The 27,514-nt window shown below is 51.8% G+C and overlaps 2 protein-coding genes across 4 annotated transcripts in view; both read right to left on the bottom strand.

Moving 5' to 3' along the window:
- Positions 1–301: 301 nt before the first annotated feature.
- wasb (WASP actin nucleation promoting factor b) lies at positions 302–17,449 on the bottom strand. The gene is made up of 12 exons (XM_069184597.1): positions 17,147–17,449; positions 8,756–8,896; positions 8,401–8,487; positions 8,021–8,117; positions 7,464–7,505; positions 6,848–6,889; positions 6,117–6,321; positions 4,743–4,785; positions 3,998–4,151; positions 3,335–3,816; positions 1,940–2,051; positions 302–1,512 (listed from the first exon to the last, which is right to left on the bottom strand). Exons 1-12 carry the CDS (start codon positions 17,252–17,254, stop codon positions 1,457–1,459), a joined length of 1,569 nt encoding a protein of 522 aa, XP_069040698.1. The 5' UTR covers positions 17,255–17,449; the 3' UTR covers positions 302–1,456.
- A 1,157-nt stretch (positions 17,450–18,606) lies between these two features.
- Positions 18,607–27,514, bottom strand: part of slc38a5b (solute carrier family 38 member 5b) — a 33,825-nt gene continuing 24,917 nt past the window's right edge. For all 3 annotated transcript variants that reach the window (XM_015340736.2, XM_015340753.2, XM_015340743.2), the window contains 9 exons: positions 26,961–27,043; positions 26,324–26,382; positions 26,058–26,165; positions 25,288–25,367; positions 24,570–24,670; positions 23,486–23,610; positions 22,593–22,737; positions 22,056–22,159; positions 18,607–20,808 (listed from right to left, as the gene is read on the bottom strand). In XM_015340736.2, the coding sequence (XP_015196222.1) occupies positions 20,704–20,808; positions 22,056–22,159; positions 22,593–22,737; positions 23,486–23,610; positions 24,570–24,670; positions 25,288–25,367; positions 26,058–26,165; positions 26,324–26,382; positions 26,961–27,043 (910 nt within the window). In that variant the 3' untranslated portion in view covers positions 18,607–20,703. The remainder of the gene's footprint in view (positions 20,809–22,055; positions 22,160–22,592; positions 22,738–23,485; positions 23,611–24,569; positions 24,671–25,287; positions 25,368–26,057; positions 26,166–26,323; positions 26,383–26,960; positions 27,044–27,514) is intronic.

Raw genomic sequence — 27,514 nt, 5'->3', positions numbered from 1 at the left:
GGCTGTGTACAATCTCAATGTTGAAGATGAACTGTATATCCGTGCTCGTCTTTACAACCAGACAGCAATGGAGTCCAGCTACAGTCCGCAAGTGCTACGTTCTGTCAAACACATGTTCAATAGCTCATATTAAACAAATAGGTTATTGTTGAGGTGGGTGCAACTTGGAGTACCCCCAATAGGAAACGTTTCAGTCTGAAAGACTTTTATAACATCAGCACTGGAGACCAACGAGGTGTGGCACACTTTCCAATGACACATCACACCTCTACAGTTGTGCAATAATTAGGAAACATTACTGTTTGGAGATTCTGAAAAGTTAAGGCTTTATTGTATGAAATGCTTCTGGGGAACAGTCTTCCACGCAGCTGCAGGGGACAGAGTTCAGTTTTGCAACAGCAGTCCGGCCTCAGTCTGGGCTTGCCATGTTCCCCTGGCGTGTCCCCTGGCGTGTAGCACGCAGTGGACCCTAGACGTTGCTGAGCTCAAAGCGCCCCGTGTGTGGGTGATCAGGATCCGAGTGGAAGTGGGAATGGGTGCGTGTTTCCATGCTGTCGTGGTAATTATGAAGCAGAAATTATTACACAGCGTGGGGGTCTCCAACACTGGAACTGGGGAGCTTTCCAGTAAGCTTCAGAGGCAGTTTCTAAAGGCCTGGAACAATTAAACAGGGGGGTGGTGTTCAGTTCAATCATTTGGAGATGATTTGGAACTGAAATCAGAATATCCTTCAGCGCTGAAGGACCAAGGTTCCCTTTCTTGAAACACTACTCGTTTGTTTGATCAACTGTTAAACATGTGTGCCTAATCTCTAAATAACAGTTGTTTCAGGGTGGACTGGACTGGGGCTCTCTAGGACCAGGGTTGGAGACCCCTGAGATAGAAGCTCGGTTCGGGGGCTCAACATCCTGAAAGGCAGAGGGCAAGCCAGGTGGAAATGAAGCTTCAGAACAGAGAGAAATGAAGCTTCTTTACACAGAGAGTTGTAGGAGTCTGGATCTAACTCCCTGACACCCTAGTAGGGCAGATGGGATACTTTGGGTCGTTAAGCTGATAGCAGCCAAACGAGCAAGTTGGGCTGAGTGGTTGTGCCTCGGTTGTAACCTTTCTTTCTCACACTAGTAAGTGTTAAGAAGGTACAGGATGTCGAAATTGCAAAGCCACATTTCTTTTAGACACACGAACAGCGGACCCTGGGAGAGAGAGCTGTCAGCTTTGCAGCCTGGAGGTTTGTATCAGTGCAAGACGTTCAGGGGTGGGAGTGTTAACGGGGTCTTAACGCAGAGCTGAGATACTGACATGTTATTCCCTTCTAACTTCCTGCTGGAAATAACGCCGGTTCCAAAACCTGCGCCGAAAAATCCGACTTCTTCTGAGCTGTCGCCCTCGATTGATGGTCCAGGACGCAGGTCAGTTAGACAAGGGTGAAAAAGGAAAAATAAAAAAAAAACTCAATTCAGTCGTCCCACTCATCATCGTCCTCATCATCGGCTCCATCATCGTCACCTTCGTCTGAAACAGAAAAGAGAAGGAAAACGGATAAGCTAATACTTGAGCCAGGAAGACCTGCTGCAACCGGTGGGAGTCAGTGACAAGGAGCGGCTGCTCCCATCCCAACTCCCAGTGGGAGTCAGTGACAAGCAGATGCTGCAGGGCTCAGTTTCCAGCTCTGCTTCTCTAACTGGTGTCTGATTGAGAATCTGCACAGACACAGATTCCTCAGTCCCCCGCCTCCTGGGAAAACAGAATTGTCTCCTGGGCCGTGACACAAACGCACCGATCCTCTGGGGAATGTGCCTGGCGGGTGACCCCCTGCCTTCAGTTCACACAAACCAGCGGCTGGAATCCGCTCTCTTGAACTGCAGGAGCCCGGGACTCGCTGTGCAGTCCGGGGAGGACATGTTATGTGACTCCAGAAGCTGCTGACTTCCGCGCTCACCTGAGGAATGGATGACCTTGCTCCTCTTCTGCATGACCATCATTAGCGCCCCCACAATCCCCTCGTTGCTCTCGGACGAAGAGGAGGGCTGCAGGTCAGGGTTCTCTGTGACCTGCGGAGGAGCAGCACGGTGGGTCAGAGTCTGCCCTGCCCTCACCTCTACTATTCCCTGCCCACGGGCCCAGCTGACCTGCTGAAAGCTCAGAAAACGTGCGCTCAGACGCGCCTTAACCTCAGGCAAGAAACACATGTTTCCCAGCCGACAGCTTCCTGGGGCGATACAGGAGGACAACAATCATTCCACTTCAGTCTGTCGTGGCAGCTGTCATGTGGGGTGGCAGTTGCAGGCAGTGTATAATGTCTCAGAAACGTGCTATAAACTTAGCGTGTTTGAAAACTGAGTGTCATCTCCTGTGCTGTGAGTGTCGCAGGGGAAGGGTTAGTGGAGTACCACAGGGTGCTGTACTGGGACCACTGCTCTTCTTTAATTTATGTCACTGCTCTAGATTCTGCTAAAGTTGGTATCCAATTAGGTAGGTTAGCAAACACCGAAGAAGCAGAAGATCCATCGATCCATTTTCTAACCACTTCTTTCAGTTCAGGGTCACAGGGGAACTGGAGCCTATCCCAGAACGCAATGGGGGCTAGGCAGGACACACCCTGGACAAGACACCAGTCCTCACCAAGCATTCACAGACACACATTCACACTGGGGTGAATTTTCCCAGAGGCCAATTAACCCACAAACTCTGCACGGACAGAAACCCAGGTCTGGAACAGAAGCCAGGACCCCAGAGACACCTGGCCGATGATGTTTAACGTAAACAAGTGCAGGGTTTTGCATGCAGGTAGTAAAAACATAAACTACTCATTCAAAATGGGAAACACTGAGCTGGAAGAGATAAGGTATGAAAAGGACTGGGGTGTTTATGTTGACACAACATTGAACCTCCCTGACAATGTGGGAAAGCAATATAAAAATAAACGATACGTTAGGATACACCGTTTCAAGTGTAGAATTTGTGTAGTGTTGTGATATAAATTTGTAGAATGAACAAGTTAGGCCTCATGCAGGGTATTGTGCACAACTGGAGTACAATTGGAAGTACAGTTAAAACTTAGAACAGTAGGCACTTTACACAAATGGTTGTGGGGGTGTGGAACGAGCTGCCCGGCCATGTTGCTGAAGCCGAAGCCCCGGTTTCTTGCAGGAAACGGCTGTATGAGACCCTTTAATCAATTAGCCTCTAATTGCAATGAGCAAGGTGGGCCGAACAGCCTCCTGTCATTTGACCTGTCTTGCTCATCTTAAGATCACGACGGCTCTGCTGCTCGTGTGAGGTCACTCCCGAGGAGGGTAGTGATTGGCCGGACCGAGAGGGAGGCGGGACTTACGTTTTTGAGCTTCTTCCCTTGCCTGATCTGGTCCAGCAGGGCTCCTCTTCCTCCTCCTCCTCCTCCGCTGGGGGCCGCTGGAGTGCTGGGGGGCCGTGGCGAGCCGGAGCTGGCTGGGACCGGGGGCGGGGCGAGGCCGGCACAGGGGGGCGGTGGAGGGGGGGGCGGCGGCGGGGGGGGCGGTCCACCTCCCCCGCTGGACATGGAGACGGACGGGGCGGCGGGGGGCGGCGGCGGGGGCCCGGCCGCGGAGCGGTGCTGGCTGGCGGGGGGCGGGGGGCCTCCCCGGCTGCTGGGGGGCGGAGGCGGGGGGGTGCCCCGGTTGGGGGGGGGCGCGGGGCTCCTGGAAGGCGGGCCACGGGAGGGCTGTCCGGGGAGGGGCGGCAGGGGCCCTGAGCGGCCCCGGGAGGGGGGGGGCGCAGGGGCGGGGGAGGAGGAGGGGATGGGGGGCAGGGGGCCCTGGCGGCCGGGGGGCAGGGGATCTGGGGGCAGAAAGAAGAACAATAAAAACCCATCAGACTGTGTCTGTGTCTCCGTGGCTGAGAAAAAGCTCAGGCCATTGAAACCCACTCCCAGCGCTCCGGGAAAAGGGAGGAATCCGAACACCCACTGCCCCCGGAGAGGAGAGCTGAGCTGGTCCACTGACCACCCCCGGATCCTCACCTTGTCTCCTCATCTCCTGCTTGATCACCTCCAGCCCCCCCGACTGCTCGATGAAGTCGTAGATCAGCTTGGACGTCTCTGCGTCGGCCAGCTCGGCCTCGCTGATCCCAGCCCGGGAGAACAGGTTCTTCAGATCCGGGTCCAGGTTGTTCACCTGCCCGGGTTCCACAGAAGCACACTTTTAGGGAGGCCTCTATAGCCCTGCACACACCACAGGGTACAAACACGGCTTGGATGGTGCAAATAAGCACCTTCTGCTGAGCAATGGAAATGTCTGATCTTCACGTCGTGAAAGTACTATAGTGTCCTTTCTCAGCAAAGATTCCGGAAGTTGCACAAAACCACAGACACACCAGATGTGTGTGTTCTTTGAGCCTGCTCTGTATTGTGCTTGCTGTTGTGCTAGGGAGTAGTGCTCTGTATATAAAGCGCAGTGGTGTATCAGCCCCAGACAGCAATGAGTACAATGTATGACTGCCTGTCATACAGTAGACCAGGGGCTCCCAGTGCAGGCCTGTGAACCGCCTGGCTGCTGTCAGCTTTCCAGATCAGAACACAGTGATGGACACATGTCCCCGTACAGCACTGGTGCCTGCAGGTGGACCTGCTGAGGTCCAGATCAGAGCACAGTGATGGACACTTGGCTCCATACAGCCCTGGTGCCTGCAGGTGGACCTGTTATTCTGGATCATTCTCAGAACACTCAGACAGCAATTCAGATTTAGAAAGCAATTGGAAAGCTTACATCAAATCCAGTGTTGGGATCCCATCCGACATGAGACACGTGGCTGTGAACAGAGACGGAAGAAATAAGATCGAAGAAACATCTCATCTGTGCACTGTTTTGGTCACCATGATATAACAGAGAAATTGCTGATCTGGAAAAATCCTCAAAGGAAAAGTCAAATCAATGGGCGACATCGGACTCAGCAAGTGATTCTGTGGAGCGTGGAAGAGATGCAGAAGCTACAGGGAAGTGCATTAAAAACTGAGAACAGAAGGCACCTCATTACACAAAGGGTTGTAGGAGTGTGGAACAAGCTACACAGCCATATTGTTGAAGCTGATACACTGGATTCATTCAAGAAACAGATGGATGAGATCCTGGGATTAATTAACCACCAATTAGCAGAAGAGCAAGACTGGCGAAACAGACTCCTGTGTTTGTAACCGGTCTTATGTTCTTACAGTGGCAATTAAATTTAATTACACTATATTGGGATCAGTCCTCTGTGCTTGCTGACACAGTAACCAGTCTGGATGGGCTAAATGGCCTCAGCTCGTTTGTAACCTGTCCGGCAGTCTGGTTAATGAGGGTCTTAGTTAATTACTCCCTGTGGACAGCATTCATACTGCAATAATTTCATCATTCTTCATCATGGGGCCCCATGGGAACCACCGTCGTCTGCTGTACAGAACCCTGAACATAATTCTTCATCATTTTAAGTACGACGTTTTAGCTCAGCTGACAGTGGGCTGAGAAGTCCAACAAGGGGGACAGATGATTGAATTAGCGCTGTAGTAGGAGCCATTTTATCATACGAATACAAATTGCGGGCAGCGTGGTTGCACAGTGGATAGCATTCCTGCCTCATAGCGCTTGTTCTCTGGGACCCGTCTGTGTGGAGTTTGTATATTCTCCCCCGTGTTCTCCTGAGTTTCCTCTGGGTGCTCCGGTTCACTTTCACAGTCGGAAGACATCACGGGTGCGTTAACTGGCTTCTGGGGACACTGGCCCTGGTGTGAGTGTGTGTGTCCTGCCTTGTGCCTGTTGCTTGTTGGGATAGACTCTGTTCCAATAGAGAGGCATCGCAGTATTCGTACAAAAGGTGCCTTTTTGATTATTATTGTTATTTTAGTATTTTTGTCCATGCATAGAGATAGCTGTGCAGGGAACTCAAGATCAGTAGCTGGTGCTGCTGTCAGTGACTGAGCAGCTCATTGGTCTGTGGTGTTCAGGGGCACAAGCTGCTGTGATCCTGGATTTGTACAGAAACATTTCCCCTGGCTCTGTGTTCAGATGCGCTCCCTGTCCCTCTCCTGCCTGCGGTCAGCAGCTGCCCGTCCTGCCAGCCCCCCACAACAGTGCTGACACCCCCACAGGCACAGCGATACCCACGTGAACCCGCTTGGCGCCCCAATGTCAGCCTTGGTCAGCTTGGGTCCCTTCTTCTTGTTCTGCTTCTTGTTCTTCTTCCCCTTCTCCAGTATGGCGGGTGCCGGCGCAGGGGCGGGCCGGTACCGCGACGCCAGGATGTCTGGGTTCTGGATGTCCATGGTGGCCATGGGGTAGGGGCCGGGGGTCACCGGCGATGCAGCTGGGCCTGCCGAGAGAGCCGGGCGAGGGGTGAGCGAGGAGGAGAGCTTCTGTGCTGTCGTGGCATCTGTACCACTGACACAGTGTCACAACACTGCATAGGGCACACAGCACACTGCACACAGCACACTGCACTGCACACAGCACACAACACTGCACACAACACAGTGGAGACTGCATACAGCACCCAACACACAACACACTGGATACAAGACACTTAGTATGTTAATAAGCGACAATTATTAGCTCTCAGATTTTAACACATCACATACTGTATACAATTCATATGGAACAGCCTGGGCCATCCTCACAAGAAGATCGAATGAGGAATCATCTCATTGTTCTTCACTCTGCTGCTCTGTGAGGAAGCTCATCGGACAGAAGTTCAGATTCCAGGACTCTGAACTGCCACCCCCCTTCGGACTTTGCTTCATATGAGATCAAATTAAACATGTTCATGGCTCTCATCTATAATAAGTGAATCAGCAATTCTTTGGTTAAAGAGGTGGCAAACCTCAGGGGGCTACACTCACCGTTTGCATTGGGTGGTGGCAGAGGCGGTAAACTCCTTCTTTCTGTAAAGGTAAAACATTTCGTTTAGACGTGGGCTGGTTCATTTTGGTTAATGGCCGTCATCGACTCCTGACCGTACTGAGCGCTGCTCCAGGTGTCTTGAGCCCTGTTGCACTGGTTCTGAAACACACCGCAGGTATAAACCCTGCGGCGTGTCGCGAGTGCCGTCAGGCGGGGCAGAGGAGCAGAGGCCTGAAGCTCTCGTCCGGGACGGAGGGGATCAGGCCTCCAGGCCTCTAGTCTGTTTGATCTCTGCATAGAGGGCAAAGGTCTCATGCCTCTGCAAGTGAGGAGAAAACCTCCTCACGACAGTGAGCGGAGAAGGGTGTACTGCAGCACGGTGGAATCTGTAAAGGCCCAGTACAGTACAGGGGGCTGCGTGTGGGGCAAACTCATTTGCACAAGCACAGATTTCATGAGCACACGCCCCCCCCGGCGTGGAGACACGCTCCCTGCGGCCCTGTGCACACCACTGGTCCCCTGGGCTGCGGTTCGGGGCCCCAGGCCTCCTGCAGGGTGGTGTCGGAGGTGGAAACTGCAGTCCACGAGACTGGCTGAGGAAGAGAGGGAACTCACCATCTGCAGAGGGAGGAGGAGGAGGAGGAAGCTGTCTTTTCTCTGGAGGCGACAGGAAGGAGAGAGAAGAACTGTTAGTCAGACGCCGAGTTCCCCTGCTGGCTGGGAATCCAGTTAAATATTTTACACTGCCTTTACAGTTTATCAGCACTTCATTTTTGGGGTGGCACAGTGGTGTGGCAGGTATTCAGTTGCCTCACAGCCTCTGGGTTCTGTTCTAGCCCTGGGCATCTGTCTGTGTGGAGTTTGCATGTTCTCCCTGTGTTCACATGAGCTTTCTCTGTGTTCTCTGGTTTCGTTCCATCTCCCCGAGACATGGAGGTTAGTTAGAGTCCCTACGTTGTTCCTTTGTGTGTCTGTGTGTATTTGACAGTTTGTGTTAGTATGTGTGTGTGTGCTGTGTGACGGCCTGGCATTGAGTTCTGTCTTACACCCTGTGTTTCCAGGATTGGCTCTGGGTATCTGCAACCCTAACCTGGGAAATGTGGTGTTTCAGTTTTGGACTCATGGGATTCAGTGGGATTCACTCCCACTGCCAGAGGCCCAGCCTGACTCACCTAGACGATTCAGTCTCTGGTTGATCTTCTCCTCCACGTGTTTCTGGAAGTTGGCAGCTTCCTGCTCATCAGCAAAGTTCAGCCCCGCCTGACAGTCCTGCAGCCGAGCAGACAGTCAGTTTAAAGCCTCGTCTGGAGAACAGACCTCATACTGCACAGTGTCAGCGTCCGCTGTCCCCACACTGGGGCGCTGGTTTGGTCATTCTGCTCCAGAGGGAACAGCGCCACCTGCTGGTCCACCGGCACCACATACAGCAGCAGCCTGGTTTGCCTTGCAGGTCTCCCACCCCAGTAAGAGCAATGAGAAGAGGGTGTCGAGAGCTGGAACTCTAGACAGTTCGAGAGCAGAGAGGGAGAGACTGAAAGCATGAGCTACTTACATCAGCGGCGAAGGTGTGGAAGTAGGGCTTTGGGGATGAGTATGTGAACTGGTTGTACAGTTCCTGCTCCCAGATCATTGTCCCCTCCTACGAGCACAGAAAGAGAAATATCCTTACAGGCGCAGCCACACTCCGCTGCAACTCCTCATCTGTCACCTGCACTTCTTGAGTTACGATAGATAGCGGTTCTGTGTCTGAGGGAGTCAGAGCCAAACCGACATGTTGCTAACTGGTTGCGATCTGTCCCAGAGCAATTGGTGCATCGCATGAAAAACCCCCGAGAGAGAAAGAGAGCTCTCCCCAGGCAGCTGTGCTGTAGCAGAGAGTCAGAGGGCTGGCGGGGGCTGTACAGTACCTTGATGTCGTAGAGCCGGATGAAATAGGACCTCTTGGGGTTGTCTTTGACGAAGCACAGCACCCCACAGTGCTGGAGGGACCAGTAGCTGCTGCTGTGAGGAAGAGCCATGTGGAGCTGAGCCACAGTGGTGGCCATGGTCTGTGTGAGGAAGAGGAGGCAGAGTCATGTCCGCGTGCTGCAAGAGCTGGAGGTCTTCATCCTACTCTGTCTTTTTTTCTTGTGCATCGATAACACCTGTCACTGCACATCTTACCCTGACAGAGGCTATTGTCCCCTAACAGGAGTGTGTCAATATTTTTGCCCATTAAAAGCATTAGAACTGCTCAAAATATGGAATCCGTTGAGCACTGCACCTAAGACAATTGCTCTTCTCTTGTAAAAACAACTTCAAAACTATATTGCTTTAGTAGCAAGTCACTTAGTCGCTAAATTTTCGGAAATGGAAAGTCTAACCTGCCTCTTTGCACAAGGACAATGATGAACCTTTATCAGTGGGGCACCTGCGCAGATCTGAGGTGCTCTTTGTCCTGGTTTCCACAGGTTCCCCCTGATGTTCATGTGTGCCTCTTTCCTTTAACTGCTTTTAATGTGTATGTGGCACATCACAGAGAACAACAGGTACTTCTCTACACAAAGAGATGTGGGAGTATAGAACGAGCTGCCCAGCCATGTTCACTCTCATGATCTGAGCCTGGAAGTGCACAGCCATCTCTAGCTACAATGAGCTCTACGGCTGGAACACAGGCCTTGCAACAGTGATTTGTAAAGGGAACTGTGCTCCATGCTGACAGCACACAACAAGCCCTGCTTTGTGAGTCAGGAGCTAGACTGATGCCTGTGAAGAATTAGTGCTCCCAGGGCAGTTCTGATGCCCTGAGTGACCTCACCCATTCACATGACTGCTGGGACTCACAGTCAGACAGTGGCTTCTGCAGATCACAGGAGCAGAACAGAGGCTGCCCTTCCTTTTTAGCATAATCTTTAAAACAACAAGACCCTGTAGTGTGTAACTGGCCCTGCTTCAGTTTGTTGTTACGTGCAGCATGACACCACATCGCCACAACAGCATGTTCTTGTTCTTCAACCACGAAGGCGGTGAGCTGAACTCTTGACTGGTGTCAGTGTTTAAATACTGACACGTTCTGGTTTCATCTGTCTTTTTAACTGTCGAGCTATCTCTTTAGCAACTAATGTGTCTCTCCCCTGCAAAATGATTGCAATTTCAGCTTTAAGGGAGGAGAAAAGGAGGTCTCTTTATCAACTGGTGTGCAAACTCCCTGAGAGCAGACACTCATTCTCACCATGTCCATTTTCTCCCTTCTTAAATATTCTATTTGTTATACTCTTCTTATAATACTCTGTATTTTGTATAATACTCTGTATAATACTCTGTATTTTGTATAATACTCTGTATAATACTCTGTATTTTGTTCTCCAATGCCTTATTTATCTGCTAGATTCCTTCTCTCCTTCACACCTGAAGAAAGCCACAACGCTGCGTTTCACCTCTTTTCCTTTACTTAGGAATAAACCTTTACCTGTCCCTTTCCAGCCCCTCACAGTTCCCTACTCGCATGTCTTTATAAACTGTGCCCACAAATAGAGAAAAGTGTAGGTGTCCTTAAATTTGACCATACAGACACTGAAGACAGGCTTAGAAGCCTCTTCAGACAGTACAGGGCTGTGAAAGAGTTCATTCACATTACCTCACACATTTGAATAAATTACAAAACTCTGTTCAGGTGTCAATCACTCAGTTGCACAAGGCAGAGAGTGAGAAGGCAGTAACAATGAGGAGACGGACGGACAGTCGGGGTGCTGATATGTCGTTATTGTTAGAGAGGCTCGCTCTCCGAGGGCCCAGGGAAAGGAAAGGGGATGATGTTTGGAACCTCAAGAGAGGCAGAGTTTTCTCCACCTGGAATATGTATGGGGTGGGTAATTCCCAAGCTGGGTTTACCTATTGACCTAACCTGCATGTTAACTTTCTCCTCCAGCGTCCGGCTCCCCACTTGAACCCCAAGGTAACCTCCCCCTCCAGCACATGACAGAGGAGCACCTGCAGGGAGGCTCCCAGGCCCTTGAAACGCAGTGTCCCGGGAGAGACAGGGAGCAGAGACGACGGGAGCGTATGAGGGCTGGAACTTCGGACTCTGCTCTCGCCTGACCCAGCAGGTACAGGCAGTGCCTGGCCTCACAGAGCAGGGGAGACCAGCCAGGACGCAGGGAGAGAGAAGGGGCCGGGGCACTGTGGCGGGGGGCCTGAGCCTGGCAGTGAGAGAGCAGACAGGAAGACAGAGCAGCCGCTGTGCTGAGCTTGCCTGTGAGGCCGGTGCTGCAGCAGCTGGTTATAGCTACAGGGGAAGTGGCTTCTGGCAGGGCTTCCTGCTATGAATTGCCTACCTCTACAGCTCGAAAATGGAAGTGAGACTTTCTTTAAAGTGACAGGGCCCGCGGCTCTGCTCGGGCCCCGTCTGAGTGAGCTGACCCGAGATGAGACGGGTTTCTGCTTCCAGGGGCGGGGTAAATCGGCAGGTTTCTTCATGTCTGGACTTTGTCTATCTGTAATCTTCCAGGGAGATTTCTTCTGAATTGTTACGAACTCCATAAAATGTCTTGAAAATGCTCTGGCTTTATATAAGAATAAAATAAATTGTTTTATGAATTTAGTGGAAATAAAGGTAATGTATTTTTCGCCTTTTCAATAACTACCTACAGCGGACAAATTCTAGGGATAATTCTTTTGTAAATTGTAATTGATTAACAGGACATAACTGAGTCTTGATAAACTGGTTGGTGCTGACCCCTATTAATGATTAATTGTGTGATTTGTAACGAAGCCAGATTTTTTCCAACACACATTGTAAATGCTTTATGAGTGGTTACTTCAGTGTAACTTTATCTGTTCAGAATGTGTCATTTACAGTCCCTAAAGCAGTGATATCCTCCTTTTTGTAGACTAAAACAAGTGACTTGTAACACGTCTGAGGAAGAACACGTCTGTGCTCCCTTTTCACTTCAGTAATTTAACAGTCACGATTAACTTGTCTGATCAGTGTTGCTTCATTCCATCACTGATAACCGGTATCATCATCTGTGAGACGCATATACAGAGTATGTACACCATGCATGTTAATCCCCACACTTCACGGTGATATAATTAGACTTGTACCAAACTCAGAAGAACTGCATGTCAAGGTACTGCGGGAACACAGAGCAGGGCCAGAAACCAGCTGACAGAAAACTAGTGGTTAAATGGGAAATGTCAGCAGCTGTGGGTGTTCGGCCGGGTCATACTCTGAACAGAAGACCAGGTGTTTAGAAAAGAAAGTGAGAAAGGGCTGGAGAGGTTTGGAAGACCAAGACTGATTCTGCAGGTGAAAACTCCTTTGTGGCTTTGTTTTTCTAGAGGCACTGGCTGCCTAGGTCTCAAATGAATACACAAGTACAGGATTTGAGTGGCAGGATGCGAAACTGAAACCCAAACCACATCGCTGCTGGAGAAGCAAGAGCCGCACTCCCTGGCCCGCTGCTGACCGGCTCACCGGCCGACCTGCAGGGAGCGATCAGGAGTCACACAGCCTGAAACGGTCCCAGTAAGGCAAGCAAGTGAAAAGGCCGCAGCCGAGCAGACACCTTGGTGCTGGAGGTGGGCGTGCACTGCAGTTGCAGGGTGCTGCCATGGTAACAGGGTTACTTCAGAGTGATGCTGGGCAGACCTGCTGCCTCCCTGTGCAGGGGCCTGCAGGATCTGTAATGTCTCTACATGAGCTTCGACGAGCACAATGCGTGAAACGGGGTGGAGTCTTGCAGAGCAGGAGCTGGCAGCTAGGAGCTCCGTGTAGGTGGTCTTGCACAAGGCTGATATTTGCTCTGCTGGCTGTGGGCCTGTTGTGGGTGTTCTTACAACACCCTGTGCTCTTTCTTCTGCAGGCCATCTTTGTGTAGTGTGGCAGGTTGCGTTAGGGAGCCTCCCAGATCTTTGACCCAGGCTATCTTGGGGAATCCTCTCTGCTTTCTTTTGTTTGGATGACAAAAAGGTTCCTCGTAGTTCATGAAAAACTGTCTAAGTAGAAACCGACTGCAGAGCGTCGTTAAGAACCGCACAACAGGATGTGAAACAGAACTGAAATGAAATCATTCAAAATATTGGGATCTGCTACAAAACAGCAGGTGCTCTTTAAAATAGAGCACACAGGGCGAAGCCAGCATGAGCATCTCTCTCTGAAGTCTAACTAGAAAGCAGAGCTGGGCTGAAGGAGACTGAGCACAAGAGCCGTACTCTGTTGTTACACACCACCCAGTGTGGCACAGATCTCGCTCCTGACTGGCTGTACAGAGCACGAGGCAGGGCTGAACGTGAAGAGGCATCTCCGCAGAGTAGAAGTCAAACTGAATAAATTCACACCAGGCACACAAGAGGGGCCTGAAGTTCAAGTCAAAAGAAATCTCGTGATCTGGGGAGGAAGCGATGGCCGAGAATCTGTTCAGCACCTTGTGAGGTGGCAGCTGCCACAGGAAATGTGAGCTGGCTCATTACAAAATGAGGTAGACATCCAGACAGCAAGGAGGAACAGACCCTGGTGAAAGACAAGGTCAGCAACCACAGCCTGGACACTAGCAGACCTGAATTAGAAACTGCACAACACAGGCAGACCTAGCTAAACCATTTTCTCGTAATTAAGTACTTATACCTTGTGATGTTAATGAAATCAAAGAAACATAACTCACTTCAAATGCTGGAGACGAATGCAGTATTAGCAGGCACACGCTGACAGAGAGACAGGAAAGACAGAAGAGAGCAAGGTATTTATCATAAAGAGTGTTCAGGCTCAGGAACTAAAGCTAGAGGAATCCATAGGGATGATTCCACGTAGGTCAGGCCCATTGAAAAACCACCGGATGCAGAACAATCCATTTTTTAGCCTCTTCATCCAATGGAGGGCTGCCAGAGCCTATCCTGGCAAGCAATGGGTGCAGGGCAGGACACACCCTGGACAGGACACCCGTCCATCGCAGGGCACACACAGACACAGACACACACGCACTCACACCGGGTCTAGTTTTCCCAGAATCGGATTAACCTACAGTACCTGCATGTCTTTGAACTATTGGAGGAAACCGGAGCACCCAGAGGAAACCCACGCGAACACGTGGGGGGGACACCAACTCCACACAGACAGCGCACCAGGCAGCGCTGCCGACCCCCTCTGCCATTGTGCCACCCACAGATACAGTGTCGATTAGCATTCAGCACTGTGACGTGAAACGGAATAAAGAGGTGATGTGCAAAGGGACAGGTAGGTATATAGACCAGCACAGACCTGTAGGAATATCCGCAGTAGAAACTGCAGGGGCAGGCATGGTTAATGACAGCTCTTACCCAGTGTGTCAGGACGTCTACAAGAGGAAATGCTCGTACAGATCTCGTCTTCTCAAACAGTCAAGTCTGAGAGAAGGAAACGGTCTGAGAGCCACCAGGGAGCGAGCTCGTGCTATGGTGTGCTTTGAAGTAGATTTTGAAGCTGTACAGAGGCTACAGCCACAGGAGAGCAGACTCTGAGGGAAGGAGACACGGTTAAGGGTGTAGGATGGGTGGCAACAGATTTGATATCAGTGGAAAATGGCAACAGTTTAAAGAGATTATGCTTGAAGCACACTGATGATTTGCTAGAAATCAGTATCCCAGAAAAATCTATCAATATCAGCAAATCAAGCAGGAAGAGTACAAGGGGAAAAAAAGCATTTTCATTAAATATCCAGTAAAATGTGCTTCCACGACAAGCAGGGAGAAACAGAAACAGAGATGCATGTTCTGCTGTGTTGCAAGAAATGCTCAATGATTAGACATTTTTCCCTGAAATAAGTCAAATCCCAGAATTCCCTCTCCTGCCAGAATGAGAATAAGCCTACTAGGGGAGGAAACTGACTGGAGCTGCAGTCCTGAATGTGATCTCCTTTACAGAGAAACGGAGAGTGGTCCTCTCAAATAATAATATGAGAGGCTCTTCAGAGCTGCTGCGGGAGTAGGGGGGGGAATGAGTGAAGGGTGAGAATTTGTGTCACACCACCAATGGGCCTGAGGACACTGTGCAGCTTTTAAGCTCCTCCCCCTAACAAAACAGGTCCAGCAGCTGGACGTTCCAGTGAGATTCACCCACTTGACCGATGGGCAACAAATGAGCAACAACAAACACGAAAACTGAAAGGAAGGCAGGACTGTTTCACAGAATGTGACCGAGTTCCTAAATACTGCCATTAAAGGTCTAATGGTTTTAAACCTCACCTGCTTCCCCCTTTAGAAATAAAACAAATTAAGCATCATCGCGTCGACTTCCTCATTATCTACCCGTCTGCTAGCAGCTACTTAACATGCGCTTTCTGCAAACTCAGACGGTCTCGGGAGTGATATTTAAATCCAGGACAGAACAAGAGACGCTCAAAGAGGCCTGCAGAAAGTTACTTGTTTCCTAGAACGGTGTTGAAGGCCTCGGGCTTTAAAAGAAGAAAAAACAGGAACTTCTAGGGAGTGTAAATACACATCGGTGTGCTACTACGCCCTGTTTCCTCTGTGTGTGCACCCTGCCCCGCGACGCAGCAGCTGTGGAAATCGCTGCGATGAAACTCCCAGCATCCCGCCGGCCTCCCGTTGTTTCCTCTTGCCTGTGAAACGCGTGGCGCTCGTTTACGGCAGCAACCCCCCGGCCCGCGTGAAACACGGAGCGCAGCCGCGGCTCGGCCCGGCCCGGCCCGGCGCCTCCTCGCGAGCAGTTCCAGCAGGGTCCGGCGCGTTATCTGTGATCCTGGCAGTCCTTCTAACCTGGGTTGTAACCGTTGTGGGGAGCTGAAGGAGTTTGAGAAAGTCCGGGAGCAGGGGAGTCAGCAGACTGTGTAGAACGAAAGACGTGGCTCACGCGTGAGGTGACTTCACGGTAAAATTCCCCCGACGGCTCACTGCTCCTCTAGCCCTACGGCTCAGCCAGCCTCAGGCGGACTTGCGCCGCGCGAGGTCTTTCCCAGTAGAGTGTGACCAAGGCGCAAAGCACTGTGGGATTGCCAGCCCTTGTCCTTTCAGCTCCCACAAGCCCTTTCCTCAGATCTGTGACCGACTTCGATAGCTTTGGGTTATCTTGGCACCCGAGGAAACAGCCACAAAGAGAGAAGAAAAATGCCCGTAACAGGAATTATAGGAAGAGAGATAAGAACAATGCAATATTGATGCAAACCGAGCTCCTTAATTTGGCCACACTACAGCAGAAGACCTGCGGGCCTTCAGACCTGGGGTGCTTTACAGCCACTGCACTGCGGCCCTATAGGAAGGTTAAAAAAAGGCCGAGCCTATAGCTGAATGACTGAGGAAAGCATCTTCATTACAGTGCTGAAGAAAATGATTGGGCCAGTTAAGTCGTTTGGAGCTGAGCCATGCTGAAACCTGCAGATGAGCTAGAAACAGGAAGAGCCATGTAGCCCATCCAGCCTGATTGGTCGTTAGTAATAGATTAATTGATCCCAGGATCTCGTCCTGCTCTGTTTGGAAAGAAACCAGGGTATCGGCTACAACAACATGACAGGGCGATTTGTTCAACACTCCCACAACTCTTTGTATAAAGAACTACCCACCTGTTCTTGATTTTAAAAGCAATTCCACATAGTACTTGCAGCACCTGACCAGCTGACCCCTGCTCTACTGGTAGTGTTCTCAGAGACCCAGGTGATACCTATCAGACCGGCCCTGAGACCTCAGCCTCTTTCCTGTGAGACAGGTTCGTTCCTCTGGGAACAGGTCAATCACAACATGGAGGAGCGCTATCGGAGCTGGCTGGGTGCTGGCACTGCGGGGGCACTGTACCAGGCGTGATGGGAGTGTGCGTGCCAGTTACAAAGCAAAGGGCTTGTCTGCGTTACCTGGGGGCAGCAGAAGGCGCTTCAGACAGGGCACCTGGGAGCCAGCCAGTCCTGACCTGTGTCTACAGTCCCCCTGTGTCTCCACAAGGCTGGAGCATCGCCCCAGCGCAGCTGCTCTGACTTCCCTCCTCGAGAAAGCGACGCGGCCGGACTGGGGCTCAAACAGAGCTGAGCAGAACCACGGGGCCCGGTCCCGCGGGGCACCGCTCCTCAGACCTTCCCCAGCCCTGGCGAGCAGCGGCCCGCCCGTCGCACCCGGCCCCACCTGTCGAGCACCCTCGCACCTGTCGGGTCCAGACAGCCAGGGTGCCACTCATCCGGAGCGGAGCTGAGCGCTGGCGGGGCCCGGGAGACTACCTCCTGCAGCCCTCACGCAGGGCTGCCCAACGTACCTCCGCACAGCTGCCCCCAGGCCCTGGGGCGACCGCCCCGCCGCCCCGCTGCCCCGCCGGGGCCCCAGCACACAGACCCGGCTCTACTCACCACACACTTCCTGCCCAGCACGTCAAACACTCGCTCGTTCTCCTGGGGGCTGAGCAGGGAGCTGCCGCAGCTCTCCTGCGTCTTGGAAGGCTTGGCGCCGCGGCTCATGGTGTCCACCCCCGCTGCTCCCTGAAGAAAACACGGGGGGCCGCCCCCCAAAGCAGAAACCCCAAAAATCCTAGGCCCGCAATCGCCTCCCCTGCTCCCAGAAGCACAGAAGAAGGTGCACGCGCCACAGCCGAGAGCTTCGGAGTGCTTCCGCCTCGCCTTCTGAGCAGAGCTGCGCAGGAGCCAGAGAACAGGAAGCTGGTGACCACACTTCTGCACCCAACTGCTGATCACAGTTTAAAAGCAGCTCTGCTACTTCTTCTTTTTTTCTGCGGCGTGAAGGGGGGGGATGTGTCTTTCGTGTCTTTCTGGCCAGGGAAAGGGGAGATTTGCATGCTCTCCGTTTCTTTCCTGGGATTCCCTGCAGCTCACGAGGGCACGGCGGGCCGCACGGGCTGCGCCAGGCTTCACCGAAACACGCGGGCGGGATTCTCTCTGCTGGCGGCCCGGGTGCTTTTTGGTGGAATTTCAGGAGCAGCTGGCTCAGGGAAAGATGTGCCTCGAGTTAGGTATTGTTAACGTGACAGGGGAGACCCCTCTCTGCTTTTCCTTTCAGTCTGAGGGAACAGCAAGGGCATTCTGAAACAACGTGCCTTTCTGGGGCTCAGAATGACGAGCTGTGGGCCATCGGGCCGAGTCGGGGAGAGGGAGGGAGTTCGCTTTCCCTGCACGATTCCTGCAATCGCGAGTCTCCCACTCCGCCGCAGGCAGTGATGTGCTGTGAGAAACCAGCGACGTCTGTCACCTCCCCCGTCCCCGCAGAGCCAGCCGCCACGGCGGCACAAGACTGGTCACAAACTGGAGGAGGCCGTGTGGCCACCTGGCCCACGTCGCTGAAGGAAGGCCAGCAGCTGGTCTGCAGTAAGAGAAACGCTTGGTTTTGAAAGTAACATGAACCAGAGTTTCTTTGGCAGCAGTCCAGAAAATGAAGTTTTTAAAAAACTTCAGAACAACCTCTAAAACTTGTCTGGTGACAGTTTTATATCCTGGCTAATTTTTTTTTTTAGAGTTGAAGACCTGACAGCAATCATTTTGACACAAGTGACAAGCTTGTGGAAAACCACGCATTGCATGATCTTTCACACTTACGCAATTCTGGGGAAACTCAAAAATACACTGAAAAACACAGAAAATCTGTCTGAGTTATATGTTTGAGCAACATAATTTATATTTATGACAACAATGATGATAATTGTTATCATGATCATTATTGTTGTTGTTGTTATTTCACAGTTGACGTTGCAAAATTGGACACAGATATGAACTATTCCCATTATAACTGTGCTGGGAAAAAAAAACAGTTTTCAATGCTCAGCAGCTCAGGAATAAAATAACCACACAGAAACAAGCTGGACCACTCGGAGTGACACCTTTATTAAGATCAGAACGCACCTCTGTGCTGTCGGACAAGACATCAGTACGATACACACTTCCTGTGAACATGAGCCAAACACTGCACGTCACTGCACCGTTCGCCCCTGTCTCCTGTGTCTACTGTAGCTGCCATCAATAACGATAACCGATTAACTGCTGAGGAAATGATGTGTAACTGTTCACAGACCGATTAAATTAAACTCACAGAGGAGAAAACGCATGCGCTGAAATGATCTCTTGGCGAACTTCATTTTTTTTTACAGCAGCCTGTTGTTTTGTGTCGCCCCCTGCTGGAACTACGTGTGTGGAGGTTTGCGCCCTCTAACAGGAGGACTCGGTAAAAAAAACAGTTCCTAAAAATACAGTTTGAGTGGTGTAGAAGGCATCGCAACGGAGTGATACAATTGTTCGAATAAAAGCAGTCGAAACACTGTAGTAGTCGGTCTCGGCAACATGAAGGTGAAGTTGGAAACCGGACCGCAGGGAGTCGAGACTTCCGGACAGCGAGCGATGGGCGTGGCCAGGTCTCTGCGCTCAGAAGGCTGGGCGGACTCGGAACACACGTGGGTCTCGACCACTTGAGCCAATTACTTGATTGAGTTCAGCCAGGAATGGCCAGCTCTGGGCGTTGGGCTATGGAGGTCTTGGCTGTTTTGTATTTCAAATGGTCTCTGCGCTGTTTAATTGCCTGAATCCTCTGCATACGTAGTGTACGAAAGTTTAGGAATTGATTATTTTAGGGTGAACCCTAACACCCGAGGAACTATGGCTCTCTGGGACTGGGGGGTGGGTGGGCAGTACTGCCCAGTGCCTCCATGCATATCAGTTAAAATACGATGGGCAGACCTCTCGCAGTGTCACCGCTCAGGGACACCAGCAGGGGTCACTGCTGTGCTCAGAACTGGGGACATATTGTCTCTTACTTAAACCCACAAACCCTCAAGCAACTGTCTGCGGTCACACTGGTGGTGTCTGGACTATAGCCCTCCAAACAAGCCACTGTACTGTCTGAGCCACTGGGAAGCTCCATTGTCCTAACAGCAATAACATAAAAAAATGACCTTTAAGATGACGACTCTCCACATGCAGCTGAAATGCTCGTACATGTCATTTTGTCTCATCGAGAAGTGTTGTCTGTTTTCAGAAACTGATGCAGGAAGTCTCACTTGGGCAGAAAATGCGCCAAGAAAGGAGTTGGGAGATTTATGGAGATTAATGAGCTGTTTCATAGAACTGTGCTAAAAGAACAGGCTCTTGAATTCTCAGACAAGGACAGGATCTCTGACAGGAGTGTAAAGTGTGCTTCAGCTAGGTGGAACTGTTCACGTAAATACATATCTCTGTTTCTGTCTGTGTTTCCTTGTAACAGGAAGCAGCTGTCTGATCGCTGGTCGAGTGTCACAGTTAGAGGCTCCTTGAGCTCACCGCTGTGCAGCTCGCTGTGCTCGGCCATCCCAGGCTCAGACAGAGAGAACCTCTCTACTCTGCACCAAGCACACGTGCCGCCTGGAGAATACGGCTGATCTGTTTTCAAGGTCACGTAGGAAAATAACTTAACTCTGTGTCGCCATTTTAATAAACAGCTTAGTTAAATAAGTAACAGCTGAATTAAGACTCTTGACCATAGTGTGAGGGGAGGAACACCGTCCAGAGATATGATTCGCTCACCGACAAGTCTGGCAATCAAGCACAAGAACGACATCGGCTAGGATGCTCGTGCACTTGTTCTGTTATTAATTCCTGAACCACAGACCTCTCTTGGGGTTTTGCAGGAGTTTATAACACCGTTCTCTGTTTTAGAAAGCGCCACCCACCTGAACTGTGGGGAGGAGGTGTGTGCCCCTCCTCCAGAACACAAGGGGGCAGCAGAGAGCCTTGCCTGGCGTGAAGGAGGGGGGGAAATGGACACTGAGATGGGCAGGGTGGGGGCAGGTGGCGGGTGGTCCAGCCCTTTTCAGTTTTTTTCCCAGCGAGTTGAAGGACTTGGGGCTGAGCTGGTGGGGGCAGGGGAGGTGGGGGGGGGGGCAGGTGGGGTCTCTGACGTCGCTGTGTTTCCCAGGCGCCGTCGAGGGGTGCTAGTGCCCACCGTGGCTGTTGCTCTCCCCCCGCACCCAGTCCACAAAGATGAAGGACAGACTCATCACCATGAAGATGAAGCCCAGCGCGGCGAAGCAGGCTGCCTGCGGCGACACAGAGGGAAGAGGGGCCTGAGGGTCAGGGCGCACAGGCGCTGCAGCAGCCCCGAACGCGTTCAGCGATTTTTACACTTCTAACATGTCTCTGCAGCAGGCTTCCGGTTTCACTTTCAAGCAGCGAGCATTTCCCCTTCAGCGGAACAGAAACACACATTCGCAACTGGTGTTTCTCACCGCGGTCTGTGCAGCGGCAGCTTCTGTGGGCTCGACAGTGAAAGAGCTGCTTCAGGCTGCAGCTTTTTCCTCAAAGGCCCTTGAGAAGCCTCACGTACAGTATGGAAAAAAAACGCAATGAGGTCTGGCCTTTTGCACAACGACACAAGCAATATACAGGAAATGCAGTTATTATTAATCAGCACTAGTCGAGCCCCTAACCCCTGTGTGTCTCGTGCAGATTTTTGTGCTGCAAAAAGTGTTTCATGGCACCTGGTTTGTCACCTAAGAGCACCCACTGTCTCATACTGGGGCAAAATTCAGGAGACCAGTCAGCTGCTTAGCCCTGCAGAAACACGGGCACAGTCTCAGAAGCATCATCCGTATGGCCAGCCACGTCTTTCCTCCCAGCGGTGTGATACCATCCTGCCCAGCCAGCAAGTCTGAACAGCTTATATAACACCAAGCCACAAGGACACATAGGTGTGAGATTTCACCTCCAGTCAGAGGAAGGGAAATCCCTTCCAGCTATTCACGGCATGGTAAAACCCCTGTCTTTGTCCAGCAGGTCCGTGGTGGAGAGCCAGAGATGCGCTCCAGCGCCTGGGGCAGCGCGTGACTGACGCTACACGGAGCCACTGGAGAAGCGGCACTGACTGGGACAGGGACTCGTCGGGACGTGGGGAGCCCGGCGAAGTGGGGAGCCCGAGATACAGAAGTGGCTCAGCACCATTTAGAGGGGGGGGCGCCCTCCCCCCTGGTGCTGCTGATGGCAGAATCCTCCAGGCGATGAGCACCTGTCAGTCCCGAGATGGGGGAGGGGGGCACAGTGAGAACAATTCTAGATTGTGGAGGAGACAGCTGGTATCGATATGAGCATACTGCCATTGCCTAGTGCAAGGCTGCAGCTTACTGTCCACTAGAGGCCAGCCATCATAAACAGGTACGAGCATGAAAGCTGGTGGGATAGCAGCAGTTTGTGATCACAGGAAAACGCCCATGTGAAGCTGCTCCACACCGGGTCTCTCTCGGAGACCCGGGTCTTTTCCTCCCCCACAGACTCCAGCACGGCTCCCTACCTGGATCTTGGGTCGTGACTTGAGCGGTTCTCTCTCGCTGGGAATGATGCGAACGTAGAAGATTCCCGGGAGGATGAAGATGAGGCTGGGGGCGGATGTGGCGCCTGGAGAGGAGGAGAGACACAGGAACTCAGCAGACACTCGGATCCCACTCAACGTGACCACCTGACTGGCAGCCCAGGACTGCGAGATCACGCCAGCACTAACAGAACCACGCAGCCTCGAATTGCATTCTGCACAGAAACAGCTGTTGGAGATTTCATGTTAGCTTCGGAGTTTTTGAAAGTAACTTCAAATCTGCCGATTTGTATGAGCTGGGATTTTGAACACACAGAGTCCTTCTCGTCCCACAGCTGGACCAGTGTCCAGGGGGGCAGAGGCAGGACCTCAGGCCTCAGGCTCAGCTAGAAGACCCCGGTCTCTTGGGTCAGCTTTCCAACACCTGCCTGTTACTCCAAACCTGTATCCTGTATACAGGGATCCAGTATCCACAGAGGGGCAGGGGCAGGGCCAGGCTGGAGGGAGGTGTCCACTCACCGATGATGCCGAAGATGTCCTTGATGTTGGGCACGAAGATGACCAGCAGGTTGACGATGATCAGGAGAACGATGGCGATGCCGCAGTGCCGGCCCCAGTGGAAGTCTTTGCCCGGGAACAACAGCTGCTGGAGCGCTCTCCGGATCTGCAGGAGATCAGCAAGGGACACGCATGTGGAGGTCTGCCTGTGGGCTCCGAGTTGCCAAGAGGATCTCAGCTCTCTGCTGCTGACTTGAGCTCATTCAGCAATGTCTCAGGGCGGTGATTTTCAAAGCCTGTCGGAAGCCCTTCAACACTAGGAGAACCACCAACGTCTTAGTGTGACCTCAAGGCTCAGGGAAGACTGCGAGAGGGAGGGGAGTTTCAACAAGATGGAAACTCTTGTCTGAACTACACTCCCCAGAGAGAAGGATCTGCCATCCTCAGTCACCTGACCAATCGGTATAAGACTATAAGATTGGTCAGGTCATGGTTTAAAGAACCAGAAGCTGAGCCTTCCTGGCTCGGTCATTATTTGTCGTGCAAAAGAAGAGGGCAGATCCTCTGATATGCAATCAGCAATCGTGGAAGAGGAGGAGAGAGAGAGACTCAATTCTGTTAAGTGCTGAAGGGTTCAGAAGGAGAGACTGCCCAGCTAGCGATGCAGATGGAAGACGTCTAGTTTGAAGCCCAACGAGGAGCAAGGGCTTTTGCTGACGATTTCCTGTCATGCTGTAAATAAACGAGCTCTTTCACAGCTTGACTTCACAGCCGTGTCTGTGTCTGTCGGACCGGGACCCGCTGTGACCGAGGAGCGTGGGCTCCAGGGCTCCCGCAGGGCAGGCCGGCGGGCCTTGATGTTTCCTGAAGCTGCCCGGCGGCGGAGCGGCGCGCTGGGAGGGGGTCTGTCCTACCGGGAAGAGCACCACGGGGACGGTGAGGGTGACGGCCAGCAGCACGGCCAGACGCACGCACAGGATCAGGGTGTCCACGCGCTTCACTTTGCTGTAGGTGTGCAGCAGCTCCGCCTCCACGTTGCCTGGGGAGACAGGGGGGGGGGTTATTCCGGCTCCACTCTGGATATCGTGCTAAGGGTGGGGTTCTAGCCCGAGAGTCTGCTGTGCCCCTGCAGGGACTGACCCGTGTGACCTCTTGACCTTTGACCCTCGGAGCCAGTGAAACCCTGCTTGTGCCAGCGAGGTCTCGCCTGGACAGAGCTGTCAGCTCAGGGCTCGGTTTTCTCGTCTCGTACTGTTTTCTGATCAAGTAGATCAGAAATGCTCAGTTGATTGCCTGCTGGCCGAGTTTATTACAGTCCCACTCTAATTAGTATTTTCTTCTGGAAATATGATTTCTGGAAACTCTGGTTCTGAGTTCTGAACATCAAAAATGCATCTGTATTTATACTGTATCGCAATAATAAAAACACAATGTAAAAACATCTTAACTTCCAAGTGTTGCAGATGGTGAGCATGCTCTCTACTGGTGTGGCCTCGTGCCCCTCGATTCTCAGTGTACCCCAGGATTCCCCACAGCACGAGCGGGACACTGGCATGCCGTCACACAGTCACGTGACTACGATTGACTACGATGAGTCTCTATGTCTCAGGCCAATGGAAATGCCAAATCACCCTGTCACAGAAACACTCGTTTTTCAACACTCTGGGAGACAGTCTTACTTTACCAGATACAGACAGATCTGTATTCGAGGAGAGACCAGGCCTGCTACCCTGCAGCAGCGATAATGGAGCCCGAACCCGCCAGTCTTTCTATGACCACTAGGTGGGGTTAGAGACACAATACGAAAATAACCCTGGAGAATTCCAGCAGTTCTCTTAATGGGAACCTCAACAGGACAGGAACTTATACCCATCATTCTACAGTTACAAAAGAGCAGCCAGTGTCAAAACCAAGGCTCTGAAATGATTCCCTCCTTCCACCAAAAGGCCCGACTGTCACGGATCAAAAGTGCGCCGGACGAAGGCCACTGCATCTTACCGTAGAAGGTGAGGTAGCCGAAGATGGCCGTGAGCAGGTACATGAGGAACATCGCCAGGATGGAGATGTTGGCCACGGTCTGCATGCGCTTCTTGGTGGGCCTGTCGGCCGGCGGGAGAGAAACACAGGAGCCCGTGAGCGAGAGGGCAGGGCGCGGGACTGGTGATGAAATTCTGCTCCTGTTGGCCGCCCCAGACTGCCACTGTCAAACCTCATTGTCCCTCCCAGCACGCAGGGAGCAGGAGGGTTATTACCTCCATACAGCCGTTACAGATCACTTTCACTCGCTTGGGCAGGTTTAGTGTTAATTATTTGCCTGGGTGCCTGGATCTTGCCTGCAAGTACTGCAGGTGCAGAAGGCACTAATATCCCTGACCCCCTTGTCTCCCAACATGACATCTCTCCTGAGCTCACCTGAGAAGGAAACTGAGCTGCGCAGAGGGGTGTTGGGGAGCTTCGATTACAATTACAAGGAGTGGGATGTTTGCAGCATGAAGACCCTTCTATTGCACTAAGGGGTCAGATTTGGTCGTTACCACTGCACATTTGGGAAAACAACTGTAAAGCAGTCTATAAAACCCCATTCTCCAGCTTGCAGAGGTGAAGGCTACATGGGCGAATGACTGGAGCTCCCAGGCTGCGTGTGAGGGTCTGACAGCTCTCCAGCCCGTGGTCCACCCCCAGCCCGGCCCGTGAGCTGCCGGTGTGAGGTTGTTACCTGCGCAGCTCCGTGTAGATGGGCAGCACCTCAGGGTGGCACACGAAGGCGAAGGCCAGGATGGGGATGGTGTAAGCCGTCTGCAGGTCGAAGGGAAAGAAGACCGTCATTGTTCGCTCCACTAACGAAGGTCCGCAGACAAGGGGTGGCCTTACCGCCCCTCCAGATGCTCTGGCAGTTCAGTAGTGAAGTTCTGAGTGAAACCAGCCATTTCTTAAAGGAGCCCAGAGTCTGGGCCACAACCACCTAGATAGGAAGCCTGTTTCAGTCCCCCACCACTCTCTTGGAGTAAATGTTTCCTCTCCTCTGTCCTAAATGTACTCCCCTTACCTTTCCAACTGTGACTCTGTCTGGGGGTTTCACCATCGAGCATGAAACCGCTCCCCAAACCTCTTTAGAGCATTTTGTCCACCTGGACCAAATCTCCTGTGTTCTACACTGAAGAGACTTAGTTCCCTTAACCAGTTCGCATCTGTCAGACCCTTGAGAGAATGAATCATTTTTGTTGCTCTTACTTGAGCTCTTTCTAAGGCCATGATGTTGTTTCTGTGGTGTGATAACCAAAACTGACCACAGTATTCCAGGCGAGATCTTACTAGAGCATCTTGTAGAGCTCCAGCATAACGCTCTGGATTGAACATCCACACTGTAGCTCAGTTACTGGCAGTACACTGTGATCAGTCACTGGTCATAATCGTCCTTTGGATCAGTGTGGCTGTGTGGTGAGCGTTCGGGTCCGCAGCTCACTTGACCCGTGAGGCCTGGCTGACCTGTTGGTTTACAGTGAAGAATTTGACTTCTTCCGTGTTGTTGACGCAGTTTGTGAGGTTCATTTCCATCTCAGGGCTACAGCTGAAGTCAAACTTCTTGTAGATCACCTGCGGGGGGGGGAGAGAGGAGAGAGGGAAGGTAGCACCACTCCCAGCCATCTTGACATCAGCAGCCCCCCCAGCCCAGAGCGAAGAGGAGCGTCCCTTCGCTCATTTCTACACAAGGCATAGCGGCGAACCCTGACCTGACGTCAACCCACACTCACCGAGATGAGGAAGAACACCATGCAGGTTAAGGAGAATCCACTGGTGTACCCAAGATAACCTGCAACCAAAGATCACAAGGAATAACCCACCGGAGCAGCAGAATGGCACTCTAAAGACAGATGCTAACCCATTCTGCCAAAGCCTTTGCTTAGCATCCCTGATTTCCAAATGAGTACTTGTGTTTGCACTCAGCACACTGCACTGTTAACTATAAGATGCTTATCTCACTGTAGCAACAGCTTCGTCAGCTGTCTTACAATTTCTCCTGCTGCTGCAGGTACGAATCCCTAACCTGCTGCTACTACTGTCAGTGTGGCTGCCCCCACATCCCCCTGCTTTCAAAATCGATGAGGTCACTTCCTGCTGCAGGCCTGTGGACAACAGTCCTGTGTCACTAGAGTCACCAGAAGCACTAACATGTCTTCTGCTGGTCCCAGGAACAGCTGGCAGTAAATACAACAGCCACTGCTGCCGCTGCCTGCAGGAGGTGGAAGAGCAGGTGATGCAGGAGATGCAGGTATGGAGGACAGAAGGAGTAGATCAGAGTAAATAGGAAGATGCGGAAAAAAAAGACCAAGATGACGAAGATGATGAAGATGACGGTGGAGACTGAGAAACAGGGAATTAATAACCTACCGAGCTGTCTCATGAGGGCAAGAGGGAGGATGATCAGGACACTAACGATGATGATCAGGTACCTGCCTTCCAGGTACCATAGGCTGTGAACGAGACAGACAGGAGGTCAGACAGACAGCTCTGCGCTCACCTGCTCCCCAAACTCAGTTAATGAAGTCGCTTTGAATTGTTAGAAAATGAACATTTTTGGACTAAAGGTGGGACTACATGATTAATGACGCATATCTACACCCCAAACTGTGCTTTTAATCATGTACAGTACTATAGTGTAATTCTTCTTACAACAATAATCATGACTTGTTTTATTAAAACATCTTCTGACCTGCTGGTACACAACAGTCTCTATAGCCTTTATCAATGCACCTGCACACTCCTTCAGATGAAAAATGAAGGAGCTGATATTTGTGCTGCTTTAAAACCACGTGGCGTTCAGGAATGGAAGGGGTTTTGTCTTGAGGAGAACCGAGCGGCTCGTGACTACAGTCGTACAGGCAGGGATGCCTGCCCAGGGGTGACGCCCTGCTGCTGACGGGAGCAGAGGGGAGGTGAAACAG

The sequence above is a fragment of the Lepisosteus oculatus genome, chromosome 2, assembly GCF_040954835.1.
Source record: "Lepisosteus oculatus isolate fLepOcu1 chromosome 2, fLepOcu1.hap2, whole genome shotgun sequence".
NCBI lineage: Eukaryota > Metazoa > Chordata > Actinopteri > Semionotiformes > Lepisosteidae > Lepisosteus > Lepisosteus oculatus.
The sequence above is the reverse complement of the archived record's forward strand: the minus strand, read 5'-3'. Positions and strand labels throughout refer to the sequence as shown.

Excerpts from the sequence above, each read along its gene's own strand:
- wasb (XM_069184597.1), bottom strand. The coding sequence starts at position 17,254 with ATGAGCCGCGGCGCCAAGCCTTCCAAGACGCAGGAGAGCTGCGGCAGC. Across the intron at positions 7,506-8,020 it reads CCAGAGACTGAATCGTCTAG|AGAAAAGACAGCTTCCTCCT; the intron begins GTGAGTCAGGCT and ends TGTCGCCTCCAG. Across the intron at positions 1,513-1,939 it reads CAAGGTCATCCATTCCTCAG|ACGAAGGTGACGATGATGGA; the intron begins GTGAGCGCGGAA and ends TTTCTGTTTCAG.